General features: G+C 45.3%; 1 protein-coding gene across 2 annotated transcripts in view; it reads left to right on the forward strand.

The window, feature by feature from the left end:
* Positions 1-23266, forward strand: part of PLXNA4 (plexin A4) — a 454032-nt gene that overhangs the window by 221447 nt on the left and 209319 nt on the right. For both annotated transcript variants that reach the window (XM_075757480.1, XM_075757530.1), the window contains exon 4: positions 2113-2244. In XM_075757480.1, coding sequence (XP_075613595.1) covers positions 2113-2244 — 132 coding nt within the window. The remainder of the gene's footprint in view (positions 1-2112; positions 2245-23266) is intronic.

Consider the following 23266-nt stretch of genomic DNA (forward strand, 5'->3'; position numbering starts at 1 on the left):
GCAGTGATCAGCAGAGAGTGAGGATCTTCTGCATCCCTCTGACGGGAACGAGCAGCCGCAAGGCACTTGGGGGAGAGACAGAGCTGAAACAGCAGACAAAGCTCAGCGACCGCTCCCTGAGAGTGAGGTCTTGGTGCAGGAAAGACTCCGTGGGAAATAGGAAAGGCTCCTGCTGTGGGGGCATTCGAGCTGCCCTAGGCAGAGCCCCAACAGGGAGACTCCTGTGTTTCTCAACCTGCAGCCCTTTCTGTGTGTCCTTCTTTTCTCCTGACTGTCCTAAGAAGAATGACTCATCCTGAGCCTGTTGGCCTCTTCGTCCTTAACCTCATGGGTCAAACATCAGTGTCCACTTTCAAGAAGAGAGATTCAGAAGAGCTGAATTCACCCACTAGGGACCATGGAGATAAGCGAGCCCTTTCCTCCCAGGCAGTCAGAGCCAGGGGAGGTACGGATGCTCAGTGTTGTGCTTCAGGCCCTGACCTCTTCATGTGTCGATGCTGTGAAGTGTGTTGCTGTCATCACCAGATCCATCAAGATGACAAACAAACTGCAAATCCTCCGGTGTCATTTAACCAGCCCAACAGCCAATGCCTGCATGTGCACCCACTTCTGCGGAGGTTGATGGATAGCAGGTGGGATCTGAGCATCCCTGAGCACCCTCCACACACTTTGCTGTCACAGGGAGCCCCTTTAACTCCTCTCTGTCTCATGTCCCTTAGCTTTCCTGGGGGAATAAGATTTCTTTGTTGTCATACAGCAGGTGGGGAAATCAAGGAAGGACAAGGATAAGAATCTGTACATCATTGCTCATGCAGGCCTTCCAGACCCTTTGTCATTCCCTCTCTTCCTTTCTCTTTGCCTTTCTAATATAGGCTATGATTCAGGCTCGGTTTCTTGGCTGAAAGGTTGATACAGAAGGAACAAGCTCATGGACTGTGCCAGGGAACAGTGGGAATGGATCTTGATACCATAAGTTCTCCAGGGCTTGTTATTTCCTTTGGGTGGGAAGGGTGCTTTTTGCTCAGCTATCAAACTGCACAAGTACAAACCAGGGACTGGGAGACTTTGGTCTGCCTTTGGTCAGGAAGGTATGGAGCTCATGATGTGGACCATAAAGCAGATCTACTACAACTTTGTTTTTTGTAGGAAAGGATACTGTAATGTTTGTGTTGCTGCAGGATAGAAGATTTTCTGAAAGTGAAAGGCAACGCACTGAAATCATAGCAAGGGAGATAAGGAATGTGGATGCATCTCTGAAACACATGGCCATGGGTTTGCTGAAGTACAGAGCCTTACAAGATCCAGAAGGACTTGACACTCCTGTGGATAGCTAGATTATCCTGAATTGTAATTATAGTATTGAAAGGGATTATAAACCTTCTCTGGCTGCTTTTGAGCCCAATCTCTAGAAATTGGTTTTAGACAGGTAAAGAAAACTCTGATGTTTTGTGCATGTTCTTCTGTATTGCTGGGTCACTGTCAGGGATAGATTGGGACTGTGCGTCTGGTTCCTTCTCATAATTCCAGTTATTGATGTTCCTAAGTGACACCCTGTTATGAGATGTGGCTGGAATCATAAGGTGCCATATTTGTGCAGGACTGATTTCAATATCTGATATGTGTAATCAACAAGAGAAATAGTCTGTGTTGTATTGCACACTCTGCAATAATATATTGCCCTATGAAATATTAGCAATAAGAACAATAATATTGTCTGACTAGCATTTGAGTGAGTCAGTCCTGCAGATTCTTGTGTGGTTTTTTTTATTTTTTGCTCATCATCACCATGAATTTTGCCCTTTGTGCCATCATTTTCAGCTCGGTAGATTTGTCCAGGCAATGACAGTAACACAGTGATAGTGCCAGATAAACGTGAGCAGGCTCTGGATTATTCTTCTACAGTGCTCCTGTGTTGATGGGACCAGCATAAGCAGTTAAACCTGCTTTACCCTTTAAGTGAGGAGGCAGGGTAAAAGCTCACTTTGTAATGACAGTGGTTGTTGTCCAAAACACCTGGACCACAATTCATTTCTCCAATGATTATTCTACAGTCTCCATGGAAGGAGGAAAAATATTCACGTTCTCTCCCTGCTTTTGTTTTTTGCTCTGCAGATCCGTGTGGACGGCACCACCAAGAACACACTGGAGTATGAGATTGTGCAGGTGGTGGATACTGGCCCCATATTGCGGGATATGGCCTTCTCAGTGGATCACGAACACCTCTACATCATGTCTGAGAAGCAGGTAAGAAGCTCTGTCAGCCCGTGGTGCTTTGAAAGCTTTTAACTTGACCATGCTATGGACATCAGAATTCCACATGAATTCCTGATAGTGAACAGAGTTACTACAAAGATGTGATCCATTGTTGATCTCATGATTTGTCGTGCTTAGAAACCATTGCATTTATACACTGATGCAATTTTTGAGGGGCCAGGTGCAGAGAACTAAGGGGGCAGAAACCACCCCCAGCATTGCTTTATGCAGTACATGTCCTACTGGCTGAATGACAAGGAGTTGCTACTGCATCTGCTGCATACCACATTGCTCTCCACCCCCATTCAAACTGTGGCTACATCTGCCACAGATACGGATAAGTGTAACGCTGAATCATTTGGCTCCAACTGGAGTATTTGGAGAAGCTGGAGCCTCCTTGAGACACAGTGATCAAGAGTGTAGGATGCTGCCTGCCAGGGTGCAGGCCAAGTTTAGTGTGACGTTCCTGTTGTGCTATTAGTATTATTATTGAAAATACTACCAGCCAGATTCCAGGGAAGGACCAATCTGGGTGTGCAGCATGGAAGTCTGGCTGATTTCAGCAGAGTGCTTGGCCTTGGGAAGTTTGCTGCTTGGGGTGGGAGGAGGAAATAGTTTTGCATGAAGAAATTCATTGTACATAATTAAACTTGTGGACATGCAAGGACTTGAGATGTTGTAACTGATTGATTCATGAGTGCCTGTGGGGAGCTTTAGATCCCCAAACAGAAGGGAGCAATGAAGGATTTTGGTAGGGTGATGGCAGGTGCCCTACAGTGCAACTTCAGTGGAGGGCACCAGTCCAAGTGTGACATGTTCACCCATACTTTAGGGTTCAATGATTCTTTGAGCAAGTATTATCCACCTGACCTTGGATCATGTAAGTGGCACCAAACATAAAACACCCACTTCATATGTTTCTTATTGCTGTCATGAGTTGCCTGGAGGATGCCTACATGTTCCAGTAGCACTTTCAGAGCAGTGGGATTTCGTCCCAGTATCACCCAGTTCCCCAACACCAAGATCCTCCCTAGATGCCATGTGTTGTGCTCCGACCCTCTGACAGCACTGTGCTACAGTGGTCAACAGTCAGCAGTTTCCAGGATGCAGATGGACCACAATGTCCCCTCTTCTCACTCACCTTCATGGCGCTTTTACCACCCATGAATTCCTGCCTTAAGAAAAGCAACAGTGAATAATTGTTCCCTCTTACCATGATTTTATAGACCCTCCTCTCATCCTCTTCAGGTGGCTGTTTTCTGGGCTGTGGCTAACACTGAAATTATTAGCCCTTACTTAAGCTGGGTGAAGTTTTCTCCTGTCCCATAAGGCAGGGAATACACGTGTTTTTTGGAGGGAGGTGTTTAGCAGGGTTGCTATGGTCCAGGAGCTCAGATGTGTCAGGCTGGCTATCCTTCTCTCCATGCAAAATCAGCGGTTCATAGCTTCCAATATATGACTGTCATTTCTTCTGCTTGAATAATTTTATCTTAAATTCTTTGTGTCTCTGCGACATCTCTTACCCTCTCCCTGAGCTATGGATATTTATACCTCAAATTTGGAGTGGCTAGGGGAGCAACTCTGTACATGCATCTTTATTAAAGAAGTTGTGAGATGATGATAACTCATAAGAAAGGACGTGATGACAGAGCTGGGACTGCTTTCTCATCTGCTCCATGCTGGGCAAGGATGGGATGTCACCTCCAGTGCTGAAGTGAAAACAGCCCCAGTTACCTGTTGGGATGGGGTGGGAATCTGGAGGCAAGTGACACTTGTGAGCTCCTGCGAGACTTTGGTCAAGACACTGTTCCTCTTTCTCATCCTTTTACTCTGTGGGTCCTTTTTTTTTTTCCTTTGAGCAGAATGGGGCTCCAAGCATGGTCAAAGCCCTTGAGCAAGATTATATGCCAATAATCAATCCACTGATTTCAGATTTGCCCACTGTCCTTTTTGTGCAGGCCCATTTGGCAACAGGTCACCTCAGGTACCACTACTGGCTCTGTAGAGACATTCAGATTTGCAGAGACAAGATGTTTGGCTCCCTTGGGCTGACTGGTCTCGTAACACCCATGAGCTGTCTTCATCCTCTCTAGGAGACGTCCATGGGACAGCACTGTTCATTCATTCACTTCCTTAAAAAATGAAATCTGGAACAAGAGGAACATTTTGTTTTTCCTCTAGAAACTTCCAATAACATATTCTTGCTGGTGTGTTAACTACCTGCACTTCCCTGACCATTACAATGGGAGCAGACTCATTTTGTGGTTGTCTATACAGAAGGACAAGCTTAGGCAGGATTTTTTAGGACCGCATGTTGTTGTTGGAGCCCCATAGAGAACCCAGGAGCCCTGAGTCCCTTGTGATTTATTCGATCATCTCCTCCCACCCATCCCTGAAGCCCATGAGTGTCTGCATGAGACAGGTTAGTGAAAAGGGCATGGATTGTTATTATTTCAAATTTGATTTGATTTCATGAAACACTCAACACTACAGAAGCCTTTGCCTGACTCTGATTTTATCTGCAATGTAGTAAGCAATGTGAATGACAGCGCCGCCATCATGGCAATAGACTTGCTATCTGTGTGCTCATGATATAACATGCTTCAAGTGCTCAAATGAATTAACATTTTTAGAGCCTCGGTGGCTGAGAGTGGGCTCAGGTGTTTGCCTTTGCTGGAGGCAGGACTATGAACAGCATGGAGAAGTGCAGGCTGGCCTCAGGAAGGATATATCCCATCCCCTGTAGAAGCCATGCCATACAGTTCTTTTCATAAATGGATGAAGCTCTGACTCATCAGAGGTTTTCACTGCCCACAAAAATCCCCTTGTATTGTGAGGTCTGTGGAGATGAGGGACACGAGGGTGATGGCTTGACCTGACCTTTTCAAAGGCAAGCAGGCACCGGGGCTGGTCCTGTCTCTGGGAAGGAGGAGGTTTCTCCTCCTTATGTCTGCTGGGCTCAACACTGGATGTGCCCCAGAGATAAGAGTGTTGGGTGTGTAGATGCTCCATTAAAAGCTGTTTTGCCAGGCTTGGGTCCATCGCTCACCAGTGCTCAATGGGAATGGAAACCCTCAGTCTTATGGTGGCTCTGGCAGTCCCAGCAAGTATTGCTCTTGCCATGCCCCAAACTATTCTGTAATGAGGTGTTAGGACTCAGCTCGGCAAGGCATCCTTTAACTTGAAACACCCAATAAGAGCTGTTGCAATAAACCTGGCTGCAAGAGGCTTTCTCATGCTGCCAGAAAAATATATCCCCTGGCCTTTTTAAGGTCATCATCTGCATGGGAGGATTTTCCTCAGTGCACATGGGGCTTTTCATCTGGAGCTGAACTCCCTGGGCTCCAAGGGGAACTGGGAACCCAGCTCAGCCCTGTGGTCTGTGGCTGGAACAGGTCCTCCATTGCAGCTCCTGCGAATGTCAAGAGGTGACAGGCAGCCCTTGTCAGCTCTATCAGATGTGCTGTGCTCTCAGGAGCAGGATGCAGCAGCTTTGCACCATCAGAGGGGCTCCATTATAGATAAATACATACTTTATAGGGAGATTGATTGAATGAGGAAGAGGGGAGGATTTGTCACCAAAACCCAGAGACATCGAACACAAAGGTCCCATCCTTTCACAGAGGTGTGAGTGTATGCATGTTTCAAGTGCGAACGTGGCTTTGAAATCTCTGTCAACAGAGCAGGGAAGGATTGGTGCAAGCATGGGATCTGTCATGATTTATCAGGAGAACTGACATTTATCCCCAGCCTTCACAAAGTCTCCAAGTGAGTTACAAGCCGGATGGTGTTTCTCATTGAACAGGGAGTCTTGTGTGGTGGAGTCAGGGCAGGGGCTGCTCTGGGGTGTAATTTCCTCACTTCTCTGTCTGAACGGGACCTGTCCCTGTATTGAGATGTTCCCTGAGGATCACGGAGATTGGTATATTGGAGGCTTGGGCTGTTTCTTCTTCCTTCTTTGTTTCGGGTGCGCAGACACTGGAGAGTCCTCTGCCTCACACGCTGATCTAAGGGGATGAGGAGCAGATGGGAAATGCTGCTGGAGGAGCAGGGGAAGGAGGCCTGCAGTGTCTCTGCATCTCCTCTGCTCCTCATCACACATGCACATGCCTCCTCAGGTCCCTCTTCCTCCTCTAACCCTCTCTCTGAATCTCTTTTGCCTCTGAAACAAGAAACCTGAACCTACGACCTGTCTGCAGGGGTTAAGATGCTTCTTTCACCCCTTCCTCACTATCCCTGCCTCTGTCTCTGATCCTATCCCTCTTTGGGCCCCTGTCCTCTTATTTATGGACTTGCACTTGCTTTTGTGCCACTCCTCCAGTCCTGGCACCCCTGTTCCTTTGCTCTCTCCTCTTCCAGCTGCCACTACGCTGCTGGCTGACCATGCCTCCTTGCCTCCTTGATGCTTAACTGTTGACATGCACATGCAGCCCAGCTCTACATGTCTGGAGGTGCAGGATGCTCATTTTCCTCTTGTGGCTTTGGATTAGTATTTGGAAGGTCACCTCCATCACCTCCTAAATATCTCCATTTCAGCATGTTGGACTCCTGGGTCTCTGACAGTGCTAGGTGTGTTTTGCAAAGCTGACACAGCACCTGGAAGCAACTCCAAGATGCAAGAATCTCAGGTCTTCCCTTCGATCCCTCTGTATCAAAATGAAAAATGAAATTGAAGGCTCAAAAACCAGAAGGTAAACAGCAAGAGGCCCCAACTTTGTATTATTAAAATCCTGAGTCTTTGAGCTGCCTCATACTTTTGGGTTACTAATGGCTAGGGAAGAATGTTCTGCAAACAATTTATGAGTAACCCTACATTTGACTCAAAGAAGGAGATTTGCTGTCCCTCTCTGTGCAGGCAGGTTTGTTTCGTGCAGGTGAGTCAGCTTCACACTACAGTGATTAGTTGTGCTTCTTCCCTGTAAACTAGCAGAAAGTCATCCATGATCTGAGAATAAATCACATCTGTGCTATCATTCCCTAAAACCATTACAGTATGTTGAAGGTGAGACTGGTAAGGTCATGCGTAGCAGAAGCAGATAGGTATTTTGGGTGCTCTTTTAAACTTTGCCAATGAAGTATCAAATAAATATGTACTTCAACTAAAGCATGGCAGAAACCACATTTGGTAAAAATTAAGTAACAGTATCACAAATCATGTTGACAGGGTCTTTTTGGCCTTTCTGTGTCTGTTTCTCATTAAAATGGGGAAGGCTTATACCTATTTGTCTCCTGAGATTTATTCTTCCCTTTGTCGCTGAGTCACTATCTGCAACAGAATTACTGTGTGCAAATTAGCTGCAAAGGAAGAGGTGGTGACTGGTTAGTTTACTTCTGATTTCATGACCAGTGATTAAAATCTTGTCTGCTGCTTATGTTATCATATCAATTAGTTAAAGCAATCATTAATAACTTTACTTAATTATATCTTAATTTCTTCAAATGTGGTCTTTGCACAAGATTTCAATTAGTTTTAACTCCTAGGTTTGGAGTGGCTGTTTCCAGGGGCTTGTCAATTTGAGGCTGTCCCCATAAACACTGGCTCAAGATCACAAGCTTTAAAAATAACTCAAGAGTTTTTCCTTTTAATTTGCATTTGTTTGTTTGTGAGCCATCAGGTTGCGTGCAGACTATGTTTTTCATCATTGGTCCAGAACCAGAAAAGATGGAAATGATCTTGTTTGAAAATGGAAAGCTGACATTGTCTAATAAGTGTGACTTTTTGACCTGGCGATTTAAAAGCAGCAGAGACACCCATAAACTGTAAATTTTGGCACTGCTGTTGCAGATTTCTATCATTTGACTCTGCTGTCTTGTAGGAAGTATTGTCATCTTGTAGAAGGGGCTACTGTGCATAGTGTGAAAGGTGACTACTCTGTGCACATCCGCTCTTTGGAGATGGTCAGGTCTTCTGCAGGACTGCGCTGACAGTATAGTCTCTTCCTTGGAATAATTGGCTGCTCCTAGACCAGACTGACATTCTAGGTAAGATCAGGGTCATCAGAGCTTCTAAGAGGCCCAAGACAAGAGTTTAAATGCACGTTCTCTTTACGAAGATGTATCATGTTAGGCTCTCTCTAAATCCTCAAAAGGACTCCAAACTGCCCATTCCATTGCCCAGCCACCCTGCTCTTGGGAAGTCCTGCACAAAACAGTGAAGAACAGTTCCTGTTCAATCAATCAGGGAGTTCAGTCAATCTCTAGCAATCAGAGTGTAATCCCAGTTGGCAGCAAAGGCAACTTTTGTTCTCTTTGACTGTTCTTTCCTGCCCCTAAAGTACCACTCATCATCCTCAGCAATATCAGAGGCTGAACTCTGCTCTCCCTTACATTTGCTTTCACCTAATTAAGGTCCTGTTAAATAAGGTCAGATGCCTTCCGAGAAATGACTGCATGGATGGAAAATCCTGCGTGGATGCTCAGCTAAGGAGGCAAAGACAGTGTGTGAGTGCCTGTGTTTCTCAGCCAAGAATGATAAAAGCTATTTGGCCCACTGGCAAAACTGCAGTACATTGTGCTGCTGACTCTTTTGAAATAATTCATTATCAGCAAAACGCATATTATTGCAAAAAGTCATAGTTTAGCTTTATCTTAACTTGTTTGCTGCTAGCACATGGGTATCCTAGGAGTAAGCAGTTGTGGGATAATTAATGGAGTAGGGAGTCCCTTTACCTCCTGCTGAGTTGGTTATGTGTTCCAGCGGGGATGTAAGTAACTCAGAAAGCTGGAGTGAGCAGGTGAGGAACCAGTTCAAGGTCTTGGAGATGTCCCAGATGAGCCATTTATGACAAGGGTAGAAAGTCCACTGGGGGCTGTCTCTGGGCATCTGGAATTTCATCTCCCACTGTCCCTCAGGCTTTGGCTTTTCACACTTGAATTAAGCTCTTTTTATGCTTTGGAAATGCTTTTGTAAGCCAGTTTCATGCTGTGTTCAAGGGCCCCATTTTGCCCTAAAACATGTACTATGCTAAGTGCACTGGAAAGAAGAAAAACCTTGCCGTTGAGAGACAGTCCAGGATTTAGCAGACCTGGACTCATACCCTACCTTGCTCACAGAGTCCTTGTGTGACTGTGGGCAAACCGCTGTTGACTCCACGTGTCCTGAAGGTACAGAAGGTATTTCCAAGATCAGGACACCTTCTGGAGCTCTCTGCAACTCCCACCACTGGCTGTTGAACACCAACGTCTCCTCCTGACACCTGAGGCTGGTGTGCATACCCCGACAAGAGCTGGAAAGCTTTGCTGGATCCCAAAGTTCAGAAGGGCCTCAGGACCTTCATTCCCATGCTCCTGTGTATGAAAGGTAATTGGATCTGAATAAGCACTAGTTCCTTAATTCATATTTGGCTCTGTTAATCTGGCCCTTGGTTTCTGAGGGGGAGTCATCTCTCCTCACTTTTGCTATGTAACCATCAGGTATCTAGTCTGAGCTCTTCTGCAGGTGTTGGAAATGCTTCTTGGGAGAATAATTCTTCTCCTCATTGTAGGCATCCTGTACACTACATTAAGTTATAGCTTTCTTGATCCCATCTAGAGGAATGCAGATAAACCCAGGCTGTGTGGAGGGGACTAACTGGGAGCAGTTTGACAGTCTTTCACTGAAGGGAAGGATTTACCACAACATGCAGGTCGGTATCCCTTTGCTTCATGCTTAGCCTTGCTTATCCGTGCCAGAACCCTGTCTCTCCCAGACCTCACCCATCCCAGAGAAATTACTTCTCTGCAAGCACATTGCATTAATCACTGGGATCCAGCTGTGGGGGAGTGTGTCAGTGCAACCGCTCAAGTACTTTGAGTACATGTATCTTAGCCGTGGACAGCATCTAAACCCTGCTTGCTGGCAAGACGTGAGTCGGAGCACTGCTGGTGAAATTTTACAGCTGATGAGCAGAGGGGGCTGAGCGATATGTCCTTGGTCATGACACTTGCCTGTGACAGATTACTGCGTCAGACCTGAGTCTCTCAATCACCCCTGGGTCAGCATTTGGGGTGCTCTTATGTCCATACAGATACGTGAACACAATTTAGTGCCCGATACAGTCTTTGTCATTAAAAGACCAATGTTCAGTCACAGTAGTGGTATATTTGTGCCTGAACTCTACAGTTATGTCCTCTTCTACGTGTCCAATGTTTGGGGGTAGAACTATGGCCTTCATGTTGCCCTCTGTAGATCTGCATTTGGCTTGAACTTCAGCAATGCCAAATGTCAGCATTCATCTCAGCTTGCCAAAGAAATCATCCCCATGCCAGGATGCTTCTTCCACAGGCCGCTCAAAGAGGCAGTGCAGGAGCTGGAGGATGCATGGAGGCTTTTGAAGGTGCCGTGTTCTTGTAGAGGATGGTTTAATTCGTCTTTGGGACTCCTTACCTTAAGGTATCCATGTGGTGGACACAATTGTAGGGGGTTGCTTGGAGTCATGGCATGAGGAATGAGATGGGTCATTCAGTCTAACCAGATTTCCCTCCTCCTGTCCCCTCTATTTTTAAGTGAGAACATTGGTCCTTCTAATTCATGGGGCTCTGCTTTCACAAAGTAATAGCTACCCCCTGCCTTTCACAGAGGAAAAAAAAAATGAGTAAGACTGGAGGAAAGAGTGAGCAATGCCCATAAATGCAAAAAGCATTTGTAGAGTCATTTCCCGGGTGAGAACCGTCAGGGACTATCGATCCTCAGGAGCGGGTGACGGGTGGGAAGCTGTGCAGATGTGTCTCCTGGGGCACAGTGCCGCCTGGCACACTGCCTGCGGGTCATCTAGCACTATTGATTGCAGTGCTCTTCCTCTGCGGTGTGGCCTCTCTGAGTCAAACACAGACTGTTCAGTAGAGCTACCGTGCTGTTTGGGGAAAAGGGGGTGGATTCGTGGAGTTAAATGCATTGCTGCTCTTGTTTTAAACAAAAAAATCCACTCCTGTCTCTCTGAGTCCTGCCAGACTGGTAGGTTGGGAATAGGTCAGAGTATTAAGGGCAGCTCAAGGAATTTAGCTGGAAATCTGAAAATCTCCATCCTCCCCTCCCCCAGCCCCTGACCCTGTAATAGACCCAGAAGAAGAGGAGAAGAAAGAGGAAACCTAAGAAGCTGGTGATTACATGTGAAGCCTGGCAGATCTGTAATCCTGGACTCCGTTAAACATCTGTCTCCTCCAATCTCCCTGACAGCCAGGTCTCCTCGTCTCCGCTGCCTCGCACAGACCTTACATTTGCAGGTCACTTCAAAGCACCAGTTGTTAATCATCCCCCTGCTTTGGTATTCCACTCCAGCCCAGCCTGGGCACCAGTGCTCCCAGGGAGGGAGGATTTGGGCAAGACAGAGACCCTGGCTCAGATGTATAGGCACTTCCATACCTCTTGGGTTTAAGCTTTTAAATCTAACACATGCTTGAGTGCTTTCCCGGACCGCTGCCCGGTGGCTGTCAGAGATCGTTCTCTTAATTATTGCATTTTAAATACGCTTCAAAAGTTGTTTCCATTGTAGGCTCATGTATCTTACTACTTTCTTTGCAGCAAGTATTTGCTCTCTTGGGGCTTTTCCTTACACCATAAGTGCACAGAGTTACATTTTCTAATATCTCTTCTATTTTTCATGTGATACCTCTGAACTCCTAAGCATGCTCCTTGTTAGTGGGGATTAATAGACATGTTGTCAGACTCAGGGAGAACTTTTTAAAGTGCTCCAGAGTTTGCTGTGTCTTTGCACTCATGGCTTTCAGCCTTTCTTGCTTTAGGGTCCTGCTAAATATCCTTCATCACTTTATATTACTTGATATAGCCATTATCATCATAGATGCGTGTAGTAGGAACAGGAAAATGAAATCCATTCCAAAACCTGGCCTTGAAAGGCAAATGTTTTTTTTGTTCTTTTCTATTAAAAAGAACTTTAAAGTCATAGTGTGACATTAAAGTTGTTTTTTTTTTTTTTTTCCCCCCCATTTTTTTTCAGGGTTTGTTTGGTTGAGGTTTTTTCCAGTTTTTGTGATTTTCCAGTTTGTGATTGGAGACAAGTGTACTCAACTATCCTGAAAATTATTATCTTGTTTTATTTCATAACTGGCTGAGGAAGTAATGGGAATCACTGAGACCTAATTTAGTTTGTCTTGCTTTGTTTTTTTCCTTTAGAAAAATATTTTGAACCAGCAAACTGAGCACTTGGTCAATACTCTGTTGTATAGGATATATATGTATTTTTGTTTGTAGTGCAGATTTGGTGTGCTTAGCCACTTGTACAGATGGACAGTGCAGCCCTGGAAAACACCCAGTGCTGTAATGACATTCCCTAGAGTCCGGGCACACACCTGTGGTTGTGTCTATGTGATAAACGTAGCAAAGGCAGGGTTTCTGGGTGGTTGGGAAGATTTGAGGGGACAGAAAAATCAATGCAGAAAGTTGTGTGGATAGATCAGTGGGTGTCTTCCTACCCATTCAGTGGGTATTGTACATAGACAGGACAATTACTGTGTCAAATGCCTCATGCGTCATTGCCTGAATAAGAGTCAGGTAAAGGTTGGGACTTTTTGAAATAAAGGTCCTTAAACTCTTAGTTCTGCTGTCTCATCCCAATCCCAGCACTTTTGACATCATTCTGACTCCCTAGAAATCCTCTCCTTTAATTGACCCGATGAATTAATTTCTTTTGCTCTAGTCATGAACTCCTACATAAATACCTGCTCTTATGTCCCTCCTCTGAGAGTTTGGATCTATGGATGCCTTTGTGATGTATTTATGCACTCGTAAAGCTCTTTGGATTTCTTGAGGATGAAAGACAGTGTTTGTACAAGATCCCTGCTCCCATGACATCATTTGGGAAGCTTTCTTGGGAAGGAACCTTCCAAACACTTCTGAAGTTCACATGTCAGTAGTTTCTACCCCAAAGAGCAAAGGTAGCTCATGTGTTTCCTCCAAGCATCACATCAGGAATGCGTTTTGATGGACTGTCGACTCCAGGATGATTCATATAATTACTGTTGGATTCGCAGAGCATTGGCACAGAGGAGACAGGCAGAGGTTTGCACTGACACAGCCTTTCTCAGGACAAAGTATCCTTTTTCCCAGCAGCTATACTAATAAATGCAATAAACCAGGGAACAGTCTCTGGCACTGAGACTAAATGCTGCAGTGTGGCCTGTGCCTGTAGATCTCAGCTCTCTTACTCTCCCAAAAGAGGGTATCTCCATCCAAACCCAAGCCATTCCTGGACATTACTTGAGAAACTGCAATTTGTACAGCCAAACCCATGCAAGAGACCATGAAAAATTTGACAGTGTGGACTGTCAGGGCTCTGCAGCCCCTCTCCAGCTGTAGGAGGATCCATGGGAGTCTCTTTTTCCTCCACATCACTGGTCATCCTGAAGCCTTTAACCCCGGGAAGGGAAGCCTGCGTAATGCTTTTACAGGGAGTTTTCAGGGCCAGCAGTTAGAGGGATCCTCTTTTGGCTTCCTCATGATATAAACTCATCTGCCAGCCGTTGGATGGAGAAGAGGTACGCAACTCCCTGATTGCTATTTTTGCATTCGCTATAATTGTTTCTGAAAACAGTGTTGACATTTAAGCAAAGCTCTTCAGGCAGCTGCTACTGCAAACACTGAGCACTTTGAGCCTCCCTGTGTGCTCTGTCTGGGCTGAAGTGTTTCATGCTCTGCTACAGTCTGCTCCTAGCAAAATGCTGGTAAGGGACAGGACGTCTTACACCCACAGGATGCAGGGCTGAAATGAGCCAAGAGAGATTTGAGAACCCTTTCGTCTCCAAAACAGATGGGGAGATGTTTTTCTTTTCCTTCTGAAGGAAGCTGTGTTCTCTGTTTTTCATGAACAGCCCTCCCAGGCTTTCCTTGGCTTACAACCCTCTTACAACCACCACGTACATCACTAGGCAAGGAGGGGTGAAGAAGCAGGTAGAAGACCTCGTGCTCATTTTTTAGTGACTCGTGGGATACGGTCTATTCGTGCATACCCCTGAGCACCTTTGTTTTCATTGTGGCCTCAGATGACACCATTGAAACCAAAGGGCGTTTGGCAACTGAGTCAGACCCAGAAACTAGTGCAAAGGAAAGTTCTTCTTGCTCTCTGTGAGCTGCTTGATGCATAAAGGAAATCCTTCTCCTTCCACAATAAGACACCAAGAAAGGGTTGTGGGTTCACATGTCTGTACTATAATTGCCTCCAAAGTGGCCTTTTTCTTTGCTGCTTCACTTGTTTTTTTCCCTCTTTCTCCAAGAGCATTATCTATCCCCAAGACTTTCACCTCAGGCCATTAACTGGCAGGTTGGCCATTACAAACCACTTGGCAGTGACTGATTGTGGGGGTCTCTTTTGCTATGGAAAATGTGGAACTGATTGTCTGAGTGACCCCATTTGACCTTCGGAATTCTGCATTTAACCTGGCTTTAGACATAATAAACTCCAGTAATTAGCAGAGAAATTCAGTGGTGACATGTCTAATTGATTGGAAATGCCAGTCTCCGATGAGACACGAAGCTGTGCTGAGGGGAGCCCCCTGACACGCGGCAGCGTGGGCTGCGAGGGGGTGGTCAGGATGCTGTCAGGAGGCAGGAAAATGCAGGAAAGGAATGTGAAGCATGTTGTAGGTTTGCTTTTCTTTCCAGCTGAGCATACTGCAGGTTTGCTTTTCTTTCCAGCTAAAGGACTTGGTGAACATGCTATCTATCACTAATTACTTATCCCTTTACTCAGCACTTTCCCAAGGTTGAGCTCGCACCTTTGGGAAAACACACCTAATCTCTGCACAGTCCATCTTAATGGTGTGGTTGCAAAGAGAAAAATGCCTTCTGTGATACTCATTCCAAAAATCCAGCAGTTTGTGCCCCACTGAGGAGGCAGGTATGTTTGGGAGAAGATTGTCTCTTTCAGGTCATGGGTCGATGGCATGTTATCTCCCATATCAATACAGATCTGTGATATCCCTTCCCAGGTCTTGCATTTGTGCTTCTTGACTGATAACAGTTGGAAAAAACCCAAAACAAAACAAACCCAAAATCATTTAAAATTAATTTCTTGGTTTGTGCTTAAAGCTGGCCAATTTACTGCCTGTTTCATGACACAGCCTCAAGACCACTTGTGTGCATGCCTTGGAGGATGGTACTCTGTGACAGGGGACCGGGAATGGCCTGGGAATCGAGAGGGGATTACCTTCATCTGCTGTTGCTTTTTTTTTTTTTTTTTAAATTTAATCATGGCTTTCCTGGCAGGCAGTGAACTGGTAGCCACATGGACTTCATGTTATGTCTGCACCAGTACTAGGGAGCATGACCAAGCACTGGAGGTGGATTGTCTCGTCCATGAAATTGATGTGATGGTGTTTGGCACACCCTCACCGTGGGGCCGGTGAGCTGTCTCCCAGACAGTCCTGGACATGGTTCTGGGGTGACCATGGCCAGGGACTGTTTCTGAAAGGCAATTTGGCTGCAGCTGCTCCACTTGCGAGCTAAGGGAGTTTAATGATGTGTACATCTGCTATTCTACACTCACTGGCCTTAGGAACAGAGAGTAATGCAGGGCACATTAAATTTACCAGTGCAGATACAACTTTACAGAGTAGTACAAACACAGTGTTACGTGATTTGTGTAGGTAGGTTCAAAATCTCTGCACTACTCCACAGGACAGGAGGTATTGCAAGCTGTCAGCTTGAGCATTTAGTGTTTTTAGCTTGTACTCATAATTAAATATTTGAAATATTGATTAAGAGCTGATGTCTATCTTATAAACAGGGTCAGCAGAGAAGAAGAGTGGATACGTGTTTGGGGAAAGCCCACGGAGCCCACTGGAGCAGTCTTGCAGTGGGTTCACTGAGCTGGCAGCATCGTCTGGTTTAGGCTGTCTATGGATGCATGGGCATCCCTGGAGATTCCTGTCCGTGCTTCAGGGATAGCTGCTTGTGAGCCACCTCCAGCAGATGCCTTACCACAAGGACCTCATGTTTGCATGATGCAAGACAAGTCTCTGTGTGATAAGAGGTCTAGGAGGGGCAGGGAAGGTGAGCCGTGATGTTCTCAAGACCTAACAGTGGTGCCGACCCTTGCTGGTGTCTCCTGCTGCTGTTCAGGTAGCAGGAGTTCACCCATCTCTGTGCATCCAAGCTCCTTCAGGGCTTGAGGTTTGCTTGAGGTGCACCACCTCCTCCCAGCAAAGGGAACCTCTGAAAAACAACCTAGGGCTTCAGAAACACTTATATCAAAGATCAATAAATTTAAAAGGAAAAAAGAAATACAGTGACAACACCATATGCGCTGAAGCATCCTGCGGAGATTGCGGAGTCTCAAAACAAACATTAGATGTGTAAACAGTGTATCAGCATTCCTTTGTGAGCATAGCTGTAGATCCATTTATTGCCTTCTGATCATTTATTTTCATTAATTTTCATAGCTAAACAGATAAAAGTGCTTGTGGCAAACATCGTAGGCTGTCCCTGCTCCCACACAAACCAAGCAGCCTCCCTTTCTCTTTTCTAGACTTCCTTTTTGAACTGACAATCAATCCACCTACTACTAATTGTAGCACAAAGTTTACACAACCAACAATTTGCACTGACTCCTTGCCCCTGTCTTCAGTGCTCAGACAGCTTTGGGTTGTTATTCTTTCTACTTAGAGGAACAGAAGTAATGGCTGTGGTGCAAAAATATCTTTTAAATACTGAAATTTGTATTTGATGTATGTGTTCTAGTTCATGTGTTTCTTTGCATCCTTACGCAACTGTTTAGGAGATGGAAGGAGAATTCACACGTGATAAAGAACTGCAGGTTTGAATCATTTTTTCTTAAAGCAGAGGGACTCTTTGTAAATTTTAGCATCAACAGTTTTGCCCCAGGGTCCTAGAAAAATAGCAAGCTTCTTTACTAGGTGGATGAAATTTTCTTGCTTGGCTGGGTCAGATGCCTGGAAATATCCAGTGCATTTCAATAGGACAATTTTATTCTGTTTTTGCTTGCATTTGTTATTTTTTTTTCTGCCATCCTGCCTCTCCAAGATATTAACTTTTTTTTAAAAAAAATTTTGCCAAGTGAAAAAATCACCCTGAATTTAGTGCTCCATTTGTGGGAAAAAAAACATTTGTTCTGGCTCTGTGATTTGCTCTTAGCCTGGGATGCTGCTCTTTATCCCATTGGCCGTGAGAGTGGTCATGTGCAACACAGACCTTATGTAGTTATTTATTGGCTGCTTAGCAATTTCTCAAAAGATTTCATAAAAGGCCACAGCATTTTCCTGACTGACTGTCCCCTCTTTCGGGTCAGACCGAGAGCAAGCTGTGGGTAAATGAGTAGCTCTAGTGGCAAGAGCCCCATTGCATCTTTCCCCCCTCATGCAACAGGTTTGTGTGAGAAGATGTGGGTGGCTGGAAGGATGATGCATGAGTTCATGGTGCATAGGACACACAGAAAACCTGGACCTACTGCACATATGAGGGTCTGCTGTAATGTTCGTGACAGGTCGTATACGGGGCAAGAGGAAAGCCATGTCACACAGACATTACCAGGCACTCCTCTGAGTTACATCCCTCCTCCTCCAGCTTAAAAGAAGAGGCAGCATTACACTAGTGTAAGAAAGTCACCACCTGCGTGGGTTAGACAGATTTTTGCAAACCTCAAAGTACAGAAAACAGAAAGCAGGGAATCAGGCTTATTTTTGTCTAGCTGTAAGCGTTCACAAATGATAAAGCGTATAGCCTAACGCTCATATGATGCACCAACATGCAGCATTTTGTAAATATATATGTCCATGCTTACGTAGGACCTCAAAGGGTGTTACAAAACATGTGCCTTGTTCTGTAACCCCTCTGTGTTCTCAAAATCTTCTGAAGTTGCTGACATCTTTGGGTGCTCCAGTATATACTTTTATACATATATATACATATACAAAAACATAAGAATCACCTTATCTGCCTGGGGAGCACATCTGGGGTGGAAGGCAGCCTGTGTTTGGCAGTGCACAGTACCATTACACTAATGCATCTGCAAATACACCGGGAGGCTGGCGAGGGGCTGTTTGGATAATGGAGTGGCTGGGCTAATAAAATTAGCCTCGCGTTCACAGCCCTGAGTGGGGAGGAGGGGAACTGTCCCTTTCAGTCTTCCCGAGCATCTCCTGACATCTTATTCCCCCATGACAGCGCAGGAAGTGAAGCAGGGAAGAGGGAGTCTTAAAGCGGAGTGGAAATGTGCTAAATGCACTAACACAGTGCTGGTGCTTTCTGTCCCAGTGAGCAAGAGGGGGGGAACCAAATTGTGGGGCGGTGATGCCTTCACCTGGGCGAGACGTGTGAGCTCAGACTCCAGGAGTCCTGAGCCACGGTCATGCTTCACAAACCACTCTTCCCTCAAAAGGGGCAAGGTTGGAAATGCATTTGTCACTTGAGCTCCAGACAGCAAACGACACTGATTTAATTAACCCAGTGAGCCCTGCTGGCCTTGTCTATGAGAGCTCAGGACATCATGATGTGTGGATGAGTGGAGGCAGGGTGCAGACTGAGAGGGGAAGAGGGCAAAGTCATGTGGCCATTGGACCGTCAGAAGCCATCTCAAAGCACTTTGCTTCTCATAACAAAAAGCCCTTTACAATTAGTCTTGATGTGATTTACATTTACTTTAAGGCATCTGCATAATGGGATATAATGCACAGGGAATGCAGTCACGAGCTTCTGAAAGCTTTTGGGGACTGGCAATTCCCACAGAGCATGAAATCTCCTTTTTACTGCAGCTGGAAGTGAGTCCAGCCTTTACAGAGCGTGTGTTCATGGTCTAAAATGCCAGCAATCTACCTACCAATCTCTCTGACCTGTCAGCTGTATTTATGACGTGCCCATCATCGTGGTCTCTGGGCTTATCCTTTCTTCTCCTCCTCCTTTGCTATGGATTTATTGGGACCTTGGACTTGTTACTTGGACACCTACCCCAGGCAGGAGGATTTTCATCTCTAGCAGAGCAAAAGGCAGAGGAATGTTGCTTTGTTGTCTGTCAGGGGAAGACCAGAGGTTGCTGAAAGCTGGACTGCCTCTGCCCACACATGGCAGGCTTGGTGGGCAGGTTTGCTGTGAGAGAGGTCAGTACTACTTGTAGAAAGTCACCTTGGCCAAGGGCCTGTGAAATTTTAATGCTCCCCACCAAATATTGACTCTCTGAGGGCGTCTGAGTAAGCCTTTTGTGGAGAAGTCGATATTTGTCTGACGTTTCAGTGGATAATGTTGCTTTTCTCTGAATTTCCACTGGGTTCTGCTGGCCTCTCCCAAACTCATTGCACAGTATCTGAAGAAAGATAAAAACATGCAATTAGAAGGAAGTGTTCCCTTTGGAGGGTCGTTAAGTGTGGTCTACTTCTCCCTGCCTTATCAAGTCTTTCTGCTGGGTGCACGTCTCTCAACTCAGCAGCGCATCTGAACCCCATACCTGAGCAATCCTATTCCATTTGGTTTTCCATGACCCCACTAAGGAATATATATAGAGAGCCAAAACTCAGGTGCTCACATCCCATCAGTGACGAATGCAGCAGAAACATCGCAATAAAGGCAAACATATCAGCAATTTTACATGACAAGTGTTGTTCTTCCTCCCACTGGAGATTATGGCAAAACAATCTTGTCATTCCATGATGAACTGACTTGAGTGGGTCTGGTCTGTCCCACTAGGTAAAGAAGCTCCAGGTTAGATTTTAGGTAGGGCTGTAGCCACATATTATTACTAGAAGACACATGTGTAGATGCCTTGCTGTATTCAAGCTAACCAGTGAAATCTTGCAGCAAAGACTCCATTCTGCCCCTGTGGTATGATAATTCTGTCATCTTGGGCAATTCAGCATCTGTCCTGTACAGGTCTGAGATGCAGAAGAATCCCGGTGGGGTGAAAGTAAATATATTACCTTTCGAGTAGGAAAAACACTGCTGCAGGTTAGATTTTGCCAGTTTACCATCCATTTGGGACTCAGTCTGAGTTGACTGTGCCTCCTAAAAACGAATAATCCTGTAAACAATGTAGCACTAATATACCAAACAATTAAAGCACTTGTTTCTGATTGAAGTTGAAATTCATTATATTTCCATTTGCAAGGCAAGCAGGGCAGATTTCAAAATAAGTGATAGAAAGACATCTAATGTTTGTGCTTGTAGGAGTTAGAAGATAAATCCAGGTGCACAAGAAGAGGTAGAAGCCTTTAATTTCAATGGCAGCTTGGGTACCTGGTAAATGTAGGAGTCTGGACTTAAACTAAATGCAAAGGAATTGTTTTCAGGAGTTAAAGGCACAGGACTTGTGGGTACATCTGCATTACTGTTTTAAATTTATTCAGATCAGGAGTAAAGTTCTGTAACAAATCTCCCAGTTGTCCCTACTTACTGGCTTTTCTTTTCACCTCACAATGGCTCAGACTATATGACCCAAACTCTTTTTGAACAGATTAAACCAGCAGATATGCTCCAGGACCACAACCAATGCTAATACATGTTCAATCAAGGGGACAAAGCTGGGTATAGCTTGAATTAACCTTCCTGAAATGTATGCAATGTGTGCATTGGAAACACACAATGTACTCCTTGGATGCGTCTTGTGAATCCCTGATGGATCTTCACTCCTCAGTGCTTATCTTGTCCCACCAAGAAGCTTGGACTACTGGTTTGACGCCTTCAGAGATCTGTGACATGCCTGAAAGACATCTATATCTGAGACTCAGCAGTGGGAACCTACCACCCAAGCAGGGCAGAATAGGACAGCCTGGTCTGGCAGCAGGTCTGCCCAATATTTATCTGGCCAAGAAAGAGAGTGAGTGATGCTCGTATGAGCAGTGTCATATTTAAAAGGTGTCTCCACTTAACTGGAGGTCATAGTGTATACTCTCCTTGAGTGGTGGCATCATTTCATAAAAAAGCTTTTTCATTAATTAAAATCCCTTAACCTCGCATCGTGCTCAGGGTTTGGTATAGAAGCTTCATTTTTCTGATCAATATATATTACCATATTTCCTAGAAAGGAGCTTTCACCCGCTCAATTAGCAGATAAAAGTAATTGTGTGCATTTGAAAGCATTTTGTGCCTCTAATATCCATTAACTAGATCAGAGTTGCAATTTTCCTGTTCTTACAGACTTTTGTCCATATCAGTTACCCAAAGGAACATAAAACATTGTTTGGTCTCATTCAAATGACATTTCAATAAATGCCAGGGGAAAATGATGATTCTGCACTGCCTTTTTTTTTTATTTTTAAGGTTGAGAGAAAGGGGATAAACTAATGAGAAATGCCCTACACCATGAATCAGGAGTTTGGGAGCTGAGATTTCTACATGGCCTCTGTGTGATTCTGCAGAAGTCACTAACGGCCACATACAGCTCCTTGCAGCAGGGTTTGGCATTTATTTTTATGTAGCACCCTAGGCCACTGATTTTGATGAGGTTTCCAGGCAGGAACATGGTTATTAATTTATCCATAATATTAATGGGATTGGGCAGGAGTGGGGAACTGTTTTATCTCAAAAACCTCCCCTCCCTTCCAACTTTCAACACTCTGAGAGGCCTTTAGGCATCGTGGGCACTCAGCGTCCGGGGGCAGAGCCCTGCAGGTGGACTCACACACCAGCAAAACTTCTTCGTTTCCTCCCGCTGGGCTGGAGTTAATATTCTTGTTTCAATCCCTTTGTACTGACAACCTAAAAATTAATTGCCTGTGCACATGAGAGGTGAATGACCAGATGCCCAGGAAAGCACAACAGAATTATTGAGCGATTCTGCTTTAATTAAGTGCATCAGAGAGCTGGGATTGGTGGGGCTCTGTGCTTGATGCCAGTAACATCATTGAGAGGACGTGAAGGGATGACTGCTGCCAAGGGATGATGGAAGGTACTCAAGGAATATAGAAAGCTATTTTAATTCTGGCTTCCTTTGAGAAAGCTGGAACAATAGTCAATAACCATAAAACCACTGGGGCAAAGCTGCAAACACACCAGGGGCATCCCTCAAACACGTAGCTCTCTGAGAAGGGAGACCTTTTATCAACGAGAGGGGGGCACAACAGACCAGCAGCTGTGAATTCCCTACCAGAAGGCCAGCAGGCAGTATTTGTCAACCTCTGCCTAAAGTTGTCACCGTGCAAACCACCCAAGAGGGAGGAATTTAGGGAGGTCCACTCTTCTGAGTCTGACTCCCTGCCGAGCCACTCATGTTCTAAGACAAGTTGGGTAAAACAGTTACCCCTGCATGCCTTGGATCCCATGATGTGAAAGGTGGGCTGCAGTAACCTCTTACAATAACAGTGTTAAACAACATCCCTTAGTTGATGGACTGCAGTAGTGGCTACTGAAAGTTTCCAGCACAATCTTCTGCAAACCTCCCCATTCACCAGAGGACAAGCCACCAGGGTCAAGCTCACCAAATTAATCTCTGGGTGTTATACGTATATCACAAGGGACCTGTTCACTGTAAAATGCCCATGCAACACCCAGATTTCCAAGGTCCTCTTTGGTTCTTACCTTATCTCTCTTGGAAGAAAGGAAGCTCCACAGCCCAAGAAGTTTAGGAGCCCAGAGCTTTTGTTTGTAAACAGCTTCAAGCTATATTAATGGAAGATGCTATCCAAGAGGAAAGGTTTCCTCTTTCTCCTTGCTTTCCTTCCCACCATTGGCTGGAAAGAGGCTGAGTGCAGTGCAGCCGTCACTGCTGGTACCCAGCTGACAGAGGAGATGGGACACCATGGCTTCCTGGTAATGCATCCATCCTTCTGGAATGGGGGGCTCATCTGCTAATGACCTGTGGGTAGAGCAGACTCATTCAGGCAGAAGTGGTGGTATTCATCTCAGCTTACTATAGCATGTTTGTCTGCATCTAGATACCTGTTGTTGGTGGGAGAGGGAAATTAGCCCTTTCAGGTCCTCCAAAAGTTTCATTCATCTCCTGTGCTAAGTCCATCCTCCACCATTTCTAAATCCTTCGGAGCTGGTCTTGAGCTCCATATTAAGTTAATCTTCATGCTGCATAGAAGAACAACTTTATACATCGAAGTACAACTCCAGGGTTCAACAGATCATCCTCTG

Source organism: Balearica regulorum, chromosome 1 (assembly GCF_011004875.1).
Source record: "Balearica regulorum gibbericeps isolate bBalReg1 chromosome 1, bBalReg1.pri, whole genome shotgun sequence".
Lineage (NCBI taxonomy): Eukaryota > Metazoa > Chordata > Aves > Gruiformes > Gruidae > Balearica > Balearica regulorum.